Source organism: Coregonus lavaretus (genome assembly GCF_964263955.1).
Source record: "Coregonus lavaretus genome assembly, chromosome: 8".
NCBI lineage: Eukaryota > Metazoa > Chordata > Actinopteri > Salmoniformes > Salmonidae > Coregonus > Coregonus lavaretus.
The window spans coordinates 36,972,559-36,987,294 of record NC_139995.1 but is presented as its reverse complement, the minus strand read 5'-3'; the positions used below and the strand labels follow the sequence as shown (position 1 = coordinate 36,987,294).

General features: G+C 45.5%; 1 protein-coding gene across 2 annotated transcripts; it reads right to left on the bottom strand.

Annotated features, from left to right (window-relative positions):
* Positions 1-5,925: 5,925 nt before the first annotated feature.
* On the bottom strand, positions 5,926-14,508 carry LOC311133501 (uncharacterized protein). Of its 2 annotated transcripts, none has more exons than XM_084166995.1 (7): positions 14,250-14,508; positions 12,051-13,641; positions 11,632-11,738; positions 11,138-11,257; positions 10,651-10,811; positions 9,919-10,024; positions 5,926-9,469 (listed from the first exon to the last, which is right to left on the bottom strand). In XM_084166995.1, exons 2-7 carry the CDS (start codon positions 13,365-13,367, stop codon positions 9,148-9,150), a joined length of 2,133 nt encoding a protein of 710 aa, XP_084023121.1. In that variant the 5' UTR covers positions 13,368-13,641; positions 14,250-14,508; the 3' UTR covers positions 5,926-9,147. The 2 variants fall into 2 exon arrangements, with proteins under 2 accessions (XP_084023121.1, XP_084023122.1); XM_084166996.1 differs by having other exon boundaries at positions 12,051-13,476.
* Between the last annotated feature and the right edge of the window lie 228 nt (positions 14,509-14,736).

Sequence of the window (14,736 nt, the reverse complement as noted above, 5' to 3'; positions counted from 1 at the left end):
TAGTCACCTGGAATGCTTTCCAATGGTCTTGAAGGAGTTCCCACATATGCTGAGCACTTGTTGGCTGCTTTTCCTTCACTCTGCAGTCCAACTCATCCCAAACCATCTCAGTTGGGTTGAGGTCGGGTGAGTGTGGAGGCCAGGTCATCTGATGCAGCACTCCATCACTCTCCTTGGTTAAATAGCCCTTACACAGCCTGGATGTGTGTTTAGGGTCATTTTCCTGTTGAAAAACAAATGATAGTCCCACTAAACGCAAACCAGATGGGATGGCGTATCGCTGCAGAATGCTGTGGTAGACATGCTGGTTAAGTGTGCCTTGAATTCTAAATAAATCACTGACAGTGTCACCAGCAAAGCACCATCACACCACCTCCTCCATGCTTCACGGTGGGAACCACATGCGGAGATAATCCGTTCATCTACTCTGTCTCACAAAGACACGGCGGTTGGAACCAGAAATCTCAAATTTGGACTCATCAGACCAAAGGACAGATTTCCAACAGTCTAATGTCCATTGCTCGTGTTTCTTGGCCCAAGCAAGTCTCTTCTTTTTATTGGTGTACTTTAGTAGGGGTTTCTTTGCAGCAATTCGACCATGAAGGCCTGATTCAGGCAGTATCCTCTGAACAGTTGATATTGAGATGTGTCTGTTACGGGGCGGCAGGTAGCTTAGTGGTTAAGAGCGTTGTGGCAGTAACTGAAAGGTCGCTGGTTCTAATCCCCGAGCCGACTAGGTGAAAAATCTGTCGATGTGCCCTTGAGCAAGGCACTTAACCCTAATTGCTCATGTAAGTCGCTCTGGATAAGAGCGTCTGCTAAATGACTAATTATTATTATTATTATTAATTATTACTTGAACTCTGTGAGGCATTTATTTGGGCTGCAATCTGAGGTGCAGTTAATTGCCTATTTCTGAGGCTGGTAACTAATGAACTTATCCTCTGCAGCAGAGGTAACTCTGGGTCTTCCTTTCCTGTGGCGGTCCTCATGAGAGCCAGTTTCATCATAGCGCTTGATGGTTTTTGCGACTGCACTTGAAGAAACTTTAAAAGTTCTTGAAATGTTCCAGATTGACTGATCTTCATGTCTTAAAGTAATTGACTGTCAGTTCTCTTTGCTTATTTGAGCTGTTCTTGCCATAATATGGACCTACCAAATAGGGCTATCTTCTGTATACCAACCCTACCTTGTCACAATACAACTGATTGTCTCAAACGCATTAAGAAGGAAATAAATTCCACAAATTAACTTTTAACAAGGCACACCTGTTAATTGAAATGCATTCCAGGTGACTACCTCATGAAGATGGTTGAGAGAATGCCAAGAGAACTAGCTACTTGCTATTAGCCACAGCTAGCGGTGTTTCACCCAGAACATTCAATTTTTTTCCGCGGGATTAATTTTAATCACTGGACATTGATCACCGGATATTCGGCCAGTCTGCACAGCGCGTTATCGACCCAGAACATATCAGTTTTTCCGCCGGAATCACTGAATCACTGGACCTTTAACTCCGGATTCATCGCTACCAGCTGGCTACAACAAAACGGACGTAGCACACGCTAGCCGTGGCCTCTTACTCACTAGCGCTTCACCACCGGACCTTATGATAACTCAGCTATACAGCTGATATCTGCTGGACTGTTCCTTTTTACGGTACTACATCCTGTTTATGTTTAGCCTCAGCCCAAACATGGTTAGTTTATTGTTGTTTCGGTTATTTCTAATTGTACTATATCACTGTAGACCCCCCAGCCTAGCTAAACCTGCCTTAGTTAGCTCCTTTGTCCCTCCCCCCATACACTCAGAGACCGACTCAATTGATGCCTCTAGAGATACTATCTCTTTCATTGTTACCCAACGCTTAGGTTTACCTCCACTTTACTCATATCCTTCCATATCCTTGTCTGTACATAATGCCCTGAATCTTTTCTATAACACCCGGAAATCTGCCCCCTTTATTCTATGTACCCAACGCACTAGAAGACCAGTTCTTAAAGCCTTTAGCCGTATCCTTATTCTAGTCCTCCTCTGTTCCTCTGATGATGTAGAGGCTAACCCAGGCCCTGTAGCCCCCAGTATCACTCCTACTCCCCAGGAGCTATCATTTGTTGACTTCTGTAATCGCAAAAGTCTTGGTTTCTTGCACATAAATATCAGAAGTCTACTTCCTAAGTTTGAGTTATTCACTGCTTTAGCACACTCTGCCAACCCTGATGTTCTAGCAGTGTCTGAATCCTGGCTCAGGAAGGCCACCAAAAATTCTGAAATTTCCATCCCCAACTATAACATAGATAGACTGCAGAGCTCTATCATACTATCCAGGTCTGTGCCCAAACAGTTTGAGCTTCTACTTCTAAAAATCCACCTTTCCAGAAATAAGTCTCTCACTGTTGCCGCTTGCTACAGAACCCCCTCAGCCCCCAGCTGTGCCCTGGACACCATATGTGAATTAATTGCCCCCCATTTATCCTCTGAGTTTGTACTGCTTGGTGACCTAAATTGGGATATGCTTAATACCCCAGCCATCCTACAATCCAAGCTAGATGCCCTCAACCTCACGCAAATTATCAACGAACCTACCAGGTACAACCCTAAATCCGTAAACATGGGTACCCTCATAGATATCATCCTGACTAACATACCCTCTAAATACACCTCAGCTGTCTTCAACCAGGATCTCAGCGATCACTGCCTTATTGCCTGCGTCCGTAACGGGTCCACGGTCAAACGACCACCCCTCATCACTGTCAAACGTTCCCTAAAACACTTTAGCGAGGAGGCCTTCCTAATTGACCTGGCCCAGGTATCCTGGATGGATATAGATCTCATTCCGTCAGTAGAGGATGCCTGGTTGTTCCTTAAAAGTAATTTCCTCTCAATCTTAAATAAACATGCCCCATTCAAAAAATACAGAACTAAGAACCGATATAGCCCCTGGTTCTCCTCAGACTTGACTGCCCTTGACCAGCACAAAAACATCCTGTGGCGTACAGCATTAGCATCAAATAGCCCCCGCGATATGCAACTTTTCAGGGAAGTTAGGAACCAATATACACAAGCAGTCAGGAAAGCAAAGGCTAACTTTTTCAAACAGAAATTTGCATCCTGTAGCACTAACTCCAAAAAGTTTTGGGACACTGTAAAGTCCATGGAGAATAAGAGCACTTCCTCCCAGCTGCCCACTGCACTGAGGCTAGGAAACACTATCACCACCGATAAATCTACAATAATCGAGAATTTCAACAAGCATTTTGCTACAGCTGGCCATGCTTTCCATCTGGCTACCACTAACCCGGCCACCAACTCTGCACCCTCTGCTGCAACTTGCCCATGCCCCCCCCGCTTCTCCTTCACACAAATTCAGACAGCTGATGTTTTGAAAGCGCTGCAAAATCTGGACCCCTACAAATCAGCTGGGCTAGACAATCTGGACCCTTTCTTTCTAAAACTAGCCGCCGAAATTGTCGCAACCCCTATTACTAGTCTGTTCAACCTCTCTTTCATAACGTCTGAGATCCCCAGAGATTGGAAAGCTGCCGCGGTCATCCCCCTCTTCAAAGGGGGTGACACTCTAGATCCAAACTGCTACAGACCTATATCCATCCTGCCCTGCCTTTCGAAAGTATTCGAAAGCCAAGTTAACAAACAGATCATCGACCATTTCGAATACCACCGTACCTTCTCCGCTATGCAATCCGGTTTCCGAGCTGGTCACGGGTGCACTTCAGCCACGCTCAAGGTCCTAAACGATATTATAACCGCGATTGATAATAGACAGTACTGTGCAGCCGTCTTCATCGACCTGGCCAAGGCTTTCGACTCTGTCAACCACCGCATTCTTATTGGCAGACTAAATAGCCTTGGTTTCTCAAATGACTGCCTCGCCTGGTTCACCAACTACTTCTCAGATAGAGTTCAGTGTGTCAAATCGGAGGGCCTGTTGTCTGGACCTATGGCAGTCTCTATGGGGGTGCCACAGGGTTCAATTCTTGGGCCGACACTTTTCTCCGTGTATATCAATGATGTCGCTCTTGCTGCTGGTGACTCTCAGATCCACCTCTACGCAGACGACACCATTTTGTATACATCTGGCCCTTCATTGGACACTGTGTTAACAAACCTCCAAACGAGCTTCAATGCCATACAACAATCCTTCAGTAGCCTTCAACTGCTCTTAAACACTAGTAAAACTAAATGCATGCTTTTCAATCGAACGCTGCTAGCACCCGCCCACCCGACTAGAATCACCACTCTCGACGGGTCTGACCTAGAGTATGTGGACAACTACAAATATCTAGGTGTCTGGTTAGACTGTAAACTCAACTTCCAGACTCACATAAAGAATCTCCAATCCAAAGTGAAATCTAGAATCGGCTTCCTATTTCGCAACAAAGCCTCCTTCACTCATGCTGCCAAACATGCCCTCGTAAAACTGACTATCCTACCGATCCTTGACTTCGGCGATGTCATTTACAAAATAGCCTCCAACACTCTACTCAGCAAATTGGATGTAGTCTATCACAGTGCCATCCGTTTTGTCTCCAAAGCCCCATACACTACCCACCACTGTGACCTGTACGCTCTTGTTGGCTGGTCCTCACTACATGTTCGTCGTCAAACCCACTGGCTCCAGGCCATCTATAAATCACTGCTAGACAAATCCCCGCCTTATCTTAGCTCATTGGTCACCATAGCAGCACCCACCCGTAGTCTGCGCTCCAGCAGGTATATCTCACTGGTCATTCCCAAAGCCAACACCTCCTTTGGCCGCCATTCCTTCCAGTTCTCTGCTGCCAATGACTGGAACGAATTGCAAAAATCTCTGAAGCTGGAGACTCTTATCTCCCTCAATAACTTTAAGCATCAGTTGTCAGAGCACCTTACCGATCACTGCACCTGTACACAGCCCATCTGAAATTAGCCCACCCAACTACCTCATCCCTATATTGTTATTTATTTTGCTCTTTTGCACCCCAGTATCTCTATTTGCACATAATCTCTTGCACATCTAGCATTCCAGTGTTAATACTATTGTAATTATTCTGCACTATAGCCTATTTATTGCCTTACCTCCATAACTTGCTACATTTGCACACACTGTATATATATTTTCTGTTGTATTTCTGACTTTATGTTTTTTTTACCCCATATGTAACTCTGTGTTGTTTTTATTGCACTACTTTGCTTTATCTTGGCCAGGTCGCAGTTGTAAATGAGAACCTGTTCTCAACTGGCTTACCTGGTTAAATAAAGGTGAAATAAAATAAAATAAATAAAAAAAAGTGTGCAAAGCTGTCAAGGCAAAGGGTGGCTACTTTGAAGAATCTCAAATATATCATATCTTTTAACACTTCTTTGGTTACTACATTCCATATGTGTTATGTCATAGCTTTGATGTCTTCACTATTATTCTACAATGTAGAAAATAGTACAAATGAAGAAAAACCCTGGAATGAGTAGGTGTGTCCAAACTTTTGACTGGTACTGTAAGTCAACCTGTCCTGTACCAAGGGTGTGGTGTGGAGATTCATTTGGATTATTTTCCACAACTATCACCTGCAGCTGCACCACTTCATTGGCACACCCAATAATCTATTGGGATACGGTCCAAAGTGGTTGTCATTACTAAATGTTACTGTCCTGGCTGTCTATGGCCTTCCATCAGAAAAGCAGGACAGCTACCCAGGACTGTGTTGTGGACCACTTGTGTATAAATATGGGTTTGATCTACTGTATGTTTAAAATGAGTGTGTTGTAAAACACAATTTCTTGGGTGTGCTCCAGAAGTGCCATCAGCAGGTCCCCTGGTTTCTGCTCCATTGGAATTATCCAGCATTCTCCTGTCTTGTGAGAGTTGTAACTTGAAGACGTAATTCAATACACATAACTCACAAAACAAACAAAGTCCATTCAATCATCTGTAGGAAATCAACTTTATTATGAAATCCAGAGAAAAGCTAAATCAACTGAACACTTTCACAATTGTAATAAACTCTTGCCAGTAAACTCACTTTCCTACCCAAAAAACAAACAGAAAAAAATGCAAGTGCCCCACACATTTAACCCTGCTGATTGTCTGATTCTTTGCAATATTATTTTTTGCATATACTGTTTAAAAATATCTAAAGAAACAATAATATTCGGGGATATTGGCTCTTCTTCCACAATGGGAGCCCTTAGTTGACTTGCCGCTTTCGACTGCTACTTAAGCCATACATTCTCAAGTCAACTAGGGTATCTAAACATTGACAGAATTGACAATTCAGACTAAAATAGATTAAATTAAACCTATATAATACCTCCATTAAAACATTTAAGAAAAAGCAAGTGGACAAATCCATTGAAAACTTTTTTTCACTTCAAGGAGAGCAAATAAACATGTGCAACAAGGGACCTAGGCCCCCTAAATCAAAGCTACAATCCATCTCCCAACATCCACAGAATAACACAAATCAAAGGTACAACCAACGAGAGGTTAATGGAACCGATACCTGGGCAGGGCACATATTCATAAAGCGTCTCAGAGTAGGAGTACTGATCTATGATCAGTTTTGCCTTTTTGATCCTAATGAATAAGATTACATGGAAAAGCCGGAACCTAGATCAGCACTCCTCCTCTGAGGCGATCGATAAATATGGCCCCAGACCTCTCAACGTTTGAATGTTTCTCCAATGTTTCATCTCCTTCACTGGAACCTAGCTAGTCCTGTGGTTTTAAAAGGAATTAGATTATCAACTTTCACCACATTTATTTCCAATACTGTATCTCCACAGGAAAAACCCAATGATTTGCCATAATGAGTACAGGCAGATTGTTAGAGATCTGAATACTGTACATTCTATTCCTCTTCAATCTGGAGCATCCTGACTACTGAGAAAGGGGCGAAAGAGAGGGTAGTGGTAGCTTTTCTTTTAAATAGAATGTGGTGGTAGGACTGTTAGTCTTGACATTCAGCTCCCCCTGTCATTCAATCAAACCTTTAAACTGTTGGTAAGTATCTGTCAAAGAGTAATCTCTGATAACTAATCTTGTACACTACTACAGTCATTGTGTTCTCAATGGAAGCTCAGTCACCTCCAATCTTAAAGGGTGTCAAGATGCAATTCGGAGATGAAACTAGCTTTCTCTTGAGCCACAGGAACAACAGGATGCCTTCCAGACAATCACACCAATACTTAGGGACTGCAAGCAGTAAATAGCCTAGGTCCTTGACTCACAATATAACCGTCTTGATTTGAATGTGAACTTGCTAACCTCTGATGCCTCAAAGTGCTTCTAAGTGGGCTTCAATGTGTTGAGAGACAGATTAAACATACAGTATTCACTGTAGCTAGACAGAGTTGATACACTACATGGCCAAAAGCATGTGGATTAATGGATTCGGCTATTTCAGCCACACACGTTGCTGAGGGGTGTATAAAATCGAGCACACAGCCATGCTATCTCAATAGACATTGGCAGTAGAATGGCCTGTACTGAAGAGCTCCGTGACTTTCAACGTGGCACCATCATAGGATGCCACCTTTCCAACAAGTCAGTTTGTCAAATTTCTGCCCTGCTAGAGCTGCCCCGGTCAACTGTAAGTGCTGTTATTGTGAAGTGGAAACATTTAGGCGCAACAACGGCTCAGCCGCGAAGTGGTAGGCCACACAAGCTCACAGAAAGGGACCGCCGAGCGTAAAAATAATCTGTCCTCGGTTGCAACACTCACTACCGAGTTCCAAACTGCCTCTGGAAGCAACGTCAATCACGCTTCATCATCTGGCAGTCCGACGGACGAGTCTGGCAGATGCCAGGAGAACGCTACCTGCCCGAATGCATAGTGCCAACTGTAAAGTTTGGTGGAGGAGGAATAATGGTCTGAGGTTGTTTTTCATTATTTCGGGCTAGGCCCCTTAGTTCCAGTGAAGGGAAATCTTAACGATACAGCATACAATAACATTCTAGACGATTCTGTGCTTCCAACTTTGTGGCAACAGTTTGGGGAAGGACCTTTCCTGTTTCAGCATGACAATGCCCCCGTGCACAAAGTGAGGTCCATACAAAAATGGTTTGTCAAGATCGGTGTGGAAGAACTTGACTGGCCTGCACAGAGCACTGACCTCAACCCCATTGAACACCTTTGGGATGAATTGGAACGCCGACTGCGAGCCAGGCCTAATCGCCCAACCTCACTAATGCTCTTGTGGCTGAATGGAAGCACGTCCCCGCAGCAATGTTCCAACATCTAGTGGAAAGCCTTCCCAGAAGAGTGGAGGCTGTTATAGCAGCAAAGGGCAGACCAACTCCATTTAAATGCCCATAATTTTGGAATAAGATGTAACGAGCAGGTGTCCACATACTTTTGTAACGTATCTATGTTTGGCAGGGAGCAAACGTTCACTCTAATTCAGGTGGAAAAGCATTCCCCACAAACTTACTTTCCAATATAAATTAGTGACAAACTTTCACTCTAACTTCATTCAAAGCAATAAAAATGGCAGAAAAGCAGTTGTTCAAATGATAACCTAACAATTTATCAAAGAAGGCAACAGGCAGAAGGAAGGGTATGTACAAGCAGTAACGGGCAGAGCAGCCCTCTCTCTGGAGACAGTCTTCTCCCAGGATTCAGCTTGAGCAGTTCAATCCAGAAATGAATCAAGATTAGATTACCATATGCCAAAACATTTATCACAAAAGTGTCAAGAACTAAAGTGTCCAATGGCATGTAATGATGCAATCGTGTATGCAGGATTGTGCAGGAAAGTAAGACCTAAGGAAATGTGTCTGCAATATAAGCAATAGGCTTGTGATTTCAGTGGCATGGCTACAGCTGTTTCACGCAAGAAGAAAACAAATGAAAGAGGGAGAAGCAAAAAGACTGCCACCTCCTAACCCCAAATATACTTCAACTCGGAGTTAGTTTCTTCTTCTTTTACATGGTCCAGTCTCATCTCTGGCTTGGGACCTCTGTGTTGTCAGTCATTGAGTTGTGTGGTAGCCCTGACCAGTGTGAATCTTCCTGAGCTCGAGTGATCCTTCGACTCATGTACAGTAGGAGGAGGTCCGGGCTCTCTGACAGACAAGCAAGAGATAAAGACATGGCCGCGTGTTGAGTGTCCCCGTGTTGCTACGATGACGCATCACAACAATGGCCGCTCTCACCTCTGGAAGGGCTTGCGGACCTTCTTTTTCCTGCGGGGCGGAGGTTTGCCTCCGCTCTCGGCCCACGTCTCGCTGGGCTCCGGCCGGGGCCCTCCAGGAGGCATGAAGAAGCCAGTCTGAGGTGGAGGAGGGGAGAAAGGTCCACTAGGTCCCGGTCCAGCAGCAGAGGGGTGATGGGGGGGCGGTCCTGAAGGGAAGAAACCCCCGTTGGCAGCGATATCGGGGGGAGGTCCCCCCTGGAAGATGCGGTTGAAGAAGTCTTGCAGGTCAGCGGGGTTGGTCGGGCCTGGAGGAGGGTGCTCTGGGCCTGGAGGTGTCCTGGAGATCATGAGAGGAGAGTTACATTAAAAAAAACATTCAACAGGTGACTCCAGGAAAACCAAGAAAAAGGAGCACTCGGTGTCTTGAGTTTTATTCACGGGACATACAAACAACCTTCATCAGAGCCTTGGGTAGCCTTTCATTCTGTTACATTCATTCTATTTCCATTTAGCCCACCAGGGATGGGTAACTGGTGGCACGCGGGCCGAATGGCCTCGGATCAACCCCCCTTGGTTGCATCCCAATAATCTTTCCTTTCTCCTGAAGTGTGCACTTGTTCCCTTCCCTTCATGGATTTGAAAGGATATGACTGGTATATGGAAACTCCCTCTAGCCCATGCATACACCAATCCAATGCTTTTACATTTGTATGGAGTAGTTAACGAGCTTACTTCAGGAGGAAGATGAGATTATTGGAACGAAACCCTCATTGCCCTGGGACCTACCTGTGGCGCTGCGTGGAGCTGCCGTTGTTCTTGGATCCGAAGGAGATGTGGTAGGGCACGCGGTGTGTGTCTGGAGAGATTCCTATCCTCTGGCAGCCGGCCCACTCTGAAAGGTGAGAGCAGAAAAGGTGACACAAATTAATCAATGTGACAATACTGAAGCAAGCGGCTAGGAGAAGAAATAGTCAGTCTGACTTTAGGTGCCTTAACATTATTTGGCAGCTTAGAATTCAATTTAGTTGTAGAGATCTTGAGCCTGTCAGTTGGCTTGTTAAGAGTGCTTTTAGTTTACAGATGAAACAGAACAACAACATCATTAAGTCAATAAGTGATTGGGAGTCCCGTAGGGCGGCGCACAATTGGCCCAGCGTCGTCCGGGTTTGGCCGGTGTAGGCCATCATTGTAAATAAGAATTTGTTCTTAACTGACTTGCCTACTTAAATAAAGGTTAAATAAATAATAAAATAAAAATACATAAAGTAGTATTGCATTAGCATACATGAGAGCCTAACTATCCATGTGGGTGTCATTACACGGCTTGTAAAAGCAATGGGCTTGTTCGACATCGACTGCATTGCAGTTTGCGATTGCAGACTGACTGATTTACAAATCACCTTGCAGCATAAATAACTACTAATTATTTATTTTTTTAGATCAGTCAGTCAGTCAAAATGTACCCACAATGCATAACAGTTTTGATGCTCTCGAAAACTGCCATAGTCAAGCCAGTACCTGTGATGTCGTAGACCTTGCCATCCATGCAGGCGAAGTATGTGATGCGTAGGCCCAGCATGCTGGACTCGGCCCACAGGTCTCCCTCCTCGGCGCTGTGGCGTCTATTACACTCTGCACAGAACCGCGCCTCCGCAGGCTCCCGGTCCATCTCAAACCTCCTGCACACACAGGGAGGAGTCAGCAACTTAAACTAAACAATGCAGAATGGGATGCTCTTTATGTCTGGCCTGTGCTTTTTGTATGTAACAAATTATTTTGTAGGCAGCAAAATGTATAAATACAATTTTAGTGATTTAGTCACCATATCATTAATGAATTAAGCTAAATACTGTAGGGGTGACAAGACTGCAGGGTAGGTAAATTATATTACTATTCCAATCCCTCCTTTCACAACAGTCTGCAGGGTGTTGGTTATAAATGTATGATATAGATATTTTTAATAGATATTCAGATATTATAGATATTAATTCAGTCAGTGACGTACCTGTGCTTGCCCTCACACTTGGTGCACATCATAGTGTTCATAGCTTCCTTCAGGTCGTCCTGCAGTTTGGTGAGGAACTCATTCATCGACTTGGAAAGTTCTGTCTGCGCCATGCGCTTCCTGAGGGAGGTGCAGGCAAACAAAAGTCAAAGCCATATCAGCTACACCAAACATCCCACCGGCCTTCAGTGCAGTCATTCGATCACGGTTTCTTCATTTGAGTAATCGTCCAGTTTGTGTGCCTTCTACTCATAACACATATTCTCTCCATGTATCTGGGTTACTGAGGAACTAAACTAAACATTCCACAGGCCTTTAGATTGACTATACCATGCTAAGGACCACAGTTAAGGAATGCTTCTCCATCTGTAATCCTATTGTGAGAGGCCTGAGTTCTAACTTCAGAGGTATTTGTTAAAGGTGAAGTCATGTGATCATGGTTTCTTGCATTTGATATAAGTACTGGTCTAGTAGCTTGTGTGTCTTCTACTCACAGGTCGTATTCCCTCCGTGTCTCAGGGTTACTGACGATGTCCCAGGCAGCCCTCAGCACCTTAAAGGCCTCCCCAGCGCGCGGGTGCTTGTTCTTGTCTGGATGGACCTGAGAGAGGAAGGAAAAGAGAAAGATGGAACAGATGTAAAGGGCGGAGCAGATAACATAACGGAAGAGAGAGAAAAACTAAGGAAGAGACCCAACAGGTTGGCTACTTCTAGTCATTTTCTGATTACATTTTATATTGTGGATATAAAACAATAAAGATGCATGCAGCCATGCACAGCCAAGTGCAAACCTGCATTGGCTTGTGTTTGTCTATAATTGCTACACTCTCCAGTTGATGAGTTCCACACATTTTTTATCATACACCTGTATTCAAAAGATATAATGCCCATCTCATTGCACCCGTAAACTCACCTGGACAGCCAGCTGTCTGTAGGCCCTCTTTAGCTCCGCTTCAGTGGCGTGGGCCTCCACCCCCAGCACTGTAAAAGGGTCCAGCTCCTCCTCAGGGACTTGAGCCAGCGCTAGCAGTCTCTCCAGCTCCTTCCCAGGCTGGTATCTGCCTGCTCCACCGGGAGACTCTGGGGTGAAGGGGGGCACCTGGGTGGCTCTCCTCCTGAACCAGCCACTGACCCTCTCCACCAGCGACGCCACCCTCCTCCATACCCTGGAGTCCTGCATGGCCGTCCACCACCGCTGGGCCCTCTCCCCGCCCAGCCGGACCAGCATGAACCGGGCCCACTGGAACCCCAGCAGCACCACGGCACAAAGGAAGCTGAAGCAGTTCAGGGAGGCCTTCCGGACCCATTTCACCAACCGGACGCTCTTATCCACAAGGACCGCCCCGGCGCACCTTACCCTCTCCAGCACGCGTTGGGCGTCCGCCTTCATCCCCGGCACGTCCGTGACCTTGTTGAGCAGCTGTGAGCCCAGGTCGTAGAGGGCCACCCCTCCGGCCTCCACGGCCACCCCGCATCGGTGGGTCACGGTGACGATGATCTCCACCACCATGTGGATGCAGGAGATGCACCAGGGGCTGAGCGACTCCGACAGCAGCTCCCTGAAGGCCAAGGCCAGCTGGGTGCCCGTCCGCCGCCGGCCCCGGCCCTGTTGATGGTGGTGGTTGCGCCTCCGGGCCTGCTTGTGCCTACCACCGCCCGACGACAAGGAACCTTTAGGGAGGTAGGTGGACGAGGATGATGATGTAGCCTGGGTGTTATGCTCCGAGACTGCCCCCCCTCCTCCTCCGCTGTTCCGGGACCGGCCTCTCCTCCCTCCGGCCCCTGAGCTCCTCCAGCCTGACTCCCCGTTTATGCGTGGCTCCTTCCCTCCGCTCTCCTCTTCATCTCCACCCTCCGTCTCCTCATTTTCTTCTCTCTCCACATGCTCCACCCCCTCCTGTCTCAGAGAGACCTCATCGTCCTCATTGGCATCTGCGATCCCACAATCCTCTGCTTCTACATCTTCAGAGTCCTCCTGGATGACTGGGGATGGGATATCCTGAGGGGTAACTTTGATATAGTCCGTCATGTCCTTATTGGGAACTGGTTGTTGAGTTTCCTCCTCATCTCCTCTGACTTCCCACTGGTTGGGCATGGCGGTTGAAGATGGGAGGGGAGGAACACCTGAGGGCAGCTCTTCAGGACTCTCCTCAGGACTCTCCTCAGTTGCCTCTACAGTCCATGTCTCTCCCTCCATCTCCACCTCCCTCTCAGCCACCTCTTTCTCCATCTTCCTCCCTGTCTCTTGATTAAAGTTCCAAAAAAGTATCCAATCTCATGGCAGGTGGGGGCCTTGATCCATTCTCACTCACCTTCTCCGACACCACACCTCAGCAGGGCTGAAGAGTCAGATAAGGACAGCTGAATAATACTGGAATGGCAGGCGTCATTGTCCTAGGTACCCTACCCAATGCAGACACTTAGCAGACATTATGACATTTAATGAAGGATCAATCGTTACAATCCTTGGACCCGACTAGCCTCATCTTGTATCTGGTTCTTGTCTGTGGAGAGACAGCAAGTTTAAACATTAGCCTACCTGTAACACTTTCACTTTCCCTCGCACCAGAACAAGGGGTCTAATCTAAAGCTAACCGAAAAGTGAAATCAAACGGGATGTGGAGTTTCTGCATTTATCATTGTTGTTGTCAAAGTAATAACATGTTATTTGCAATAATGTCCTATTTGATGACCACAATAGCCACTCAAAGAGCTGCTCCGCAGCGCCGACATTTTGAAAAGATAAACCAAACTCTTTAGCTAGTTATCTGGTTGTCAGCAGTTGCACTAGCTAGCTAGAAATGTAATTCAAAAGAAATGACTGGGACGGAATATCATAGGATAGTTGGGGCAATGTTCGGTTATAGCTAATAAGTTAATGTCGTCGCCGTCGCGAGCATTCAGACCAACTGTCTTGAGACGAATATCTAGCTGTCTCGTAGCTAAAACGCTAACTAGCTTACAACATTCGTTTGTTCGTATTTAGCTAGATATCTAGTTAATGCAATTTTAACAATATTAACGGCGGATTATTGATAATATTATTTTAGCTATTTGACTGCTAACACTGACTGGAATAACATTGGGAAAAATGACAACCAACACAACTCACTTTTCTCTTCCGTAGAAAAGGAAGGCAAAATTAGATGACACAATGTAGCCTTCCTTTCGATGGCTAGCTCGAGCGCTGTAACGTTAGCGTTGCTCCTATGGAATGACCAAATGTGGCAAACTGATCAATTCTTCTCGTTGAAATAAATTTTTATTTAATTGTGAATGCAAATTATTCTTAACCTGTATTACTAGAGTGTGTTCTTTCTCCTAATTCAAATATTATTTATTTTCCCTTATTTTGTTATTGGCTAACGCTGTCCTTGTTGTTTGTCTTACTATTTTCCACTTCCGAGGGAAACAAACCACAACCTCGTTTCCGGTGGATTAACCCTATCCTTGCCAGAACAAATTTGCGCTCGCTCACAAACGTTCCCAGTGAACTTTTACTACTGAGTGTAAAGAGAAGAGGATGAATGTAACGTTAATCACCAGGTTTCTCTTTATATCAAAACAATTATATGGGTCTACAATTGTATTATCTTCAA

Coding starts and splice junctions, on each gene's coding strand:
- LOC311133501 (XM_084166995.1), bottom strand. CDS start 13,367: ATGGAGAAAGAGGTGGCTGAGAGGGAGGTGGAGATGGAGGGAGAGACA. Junction 11,258..11,631: donor ACACGGAGGGAATACGACCT/GTGAGTAGAAGA, acceptor CACCTCCCTCAG/GAAGCGCATGGCGCAGACAG. Junction 9,470..9,918: donor AGCTCCACGCAGCGCCACAG/GTAGGTCCCAGG, acceptor CATGATCTCCAG/GACACCTCCAGGCCCAGAGC.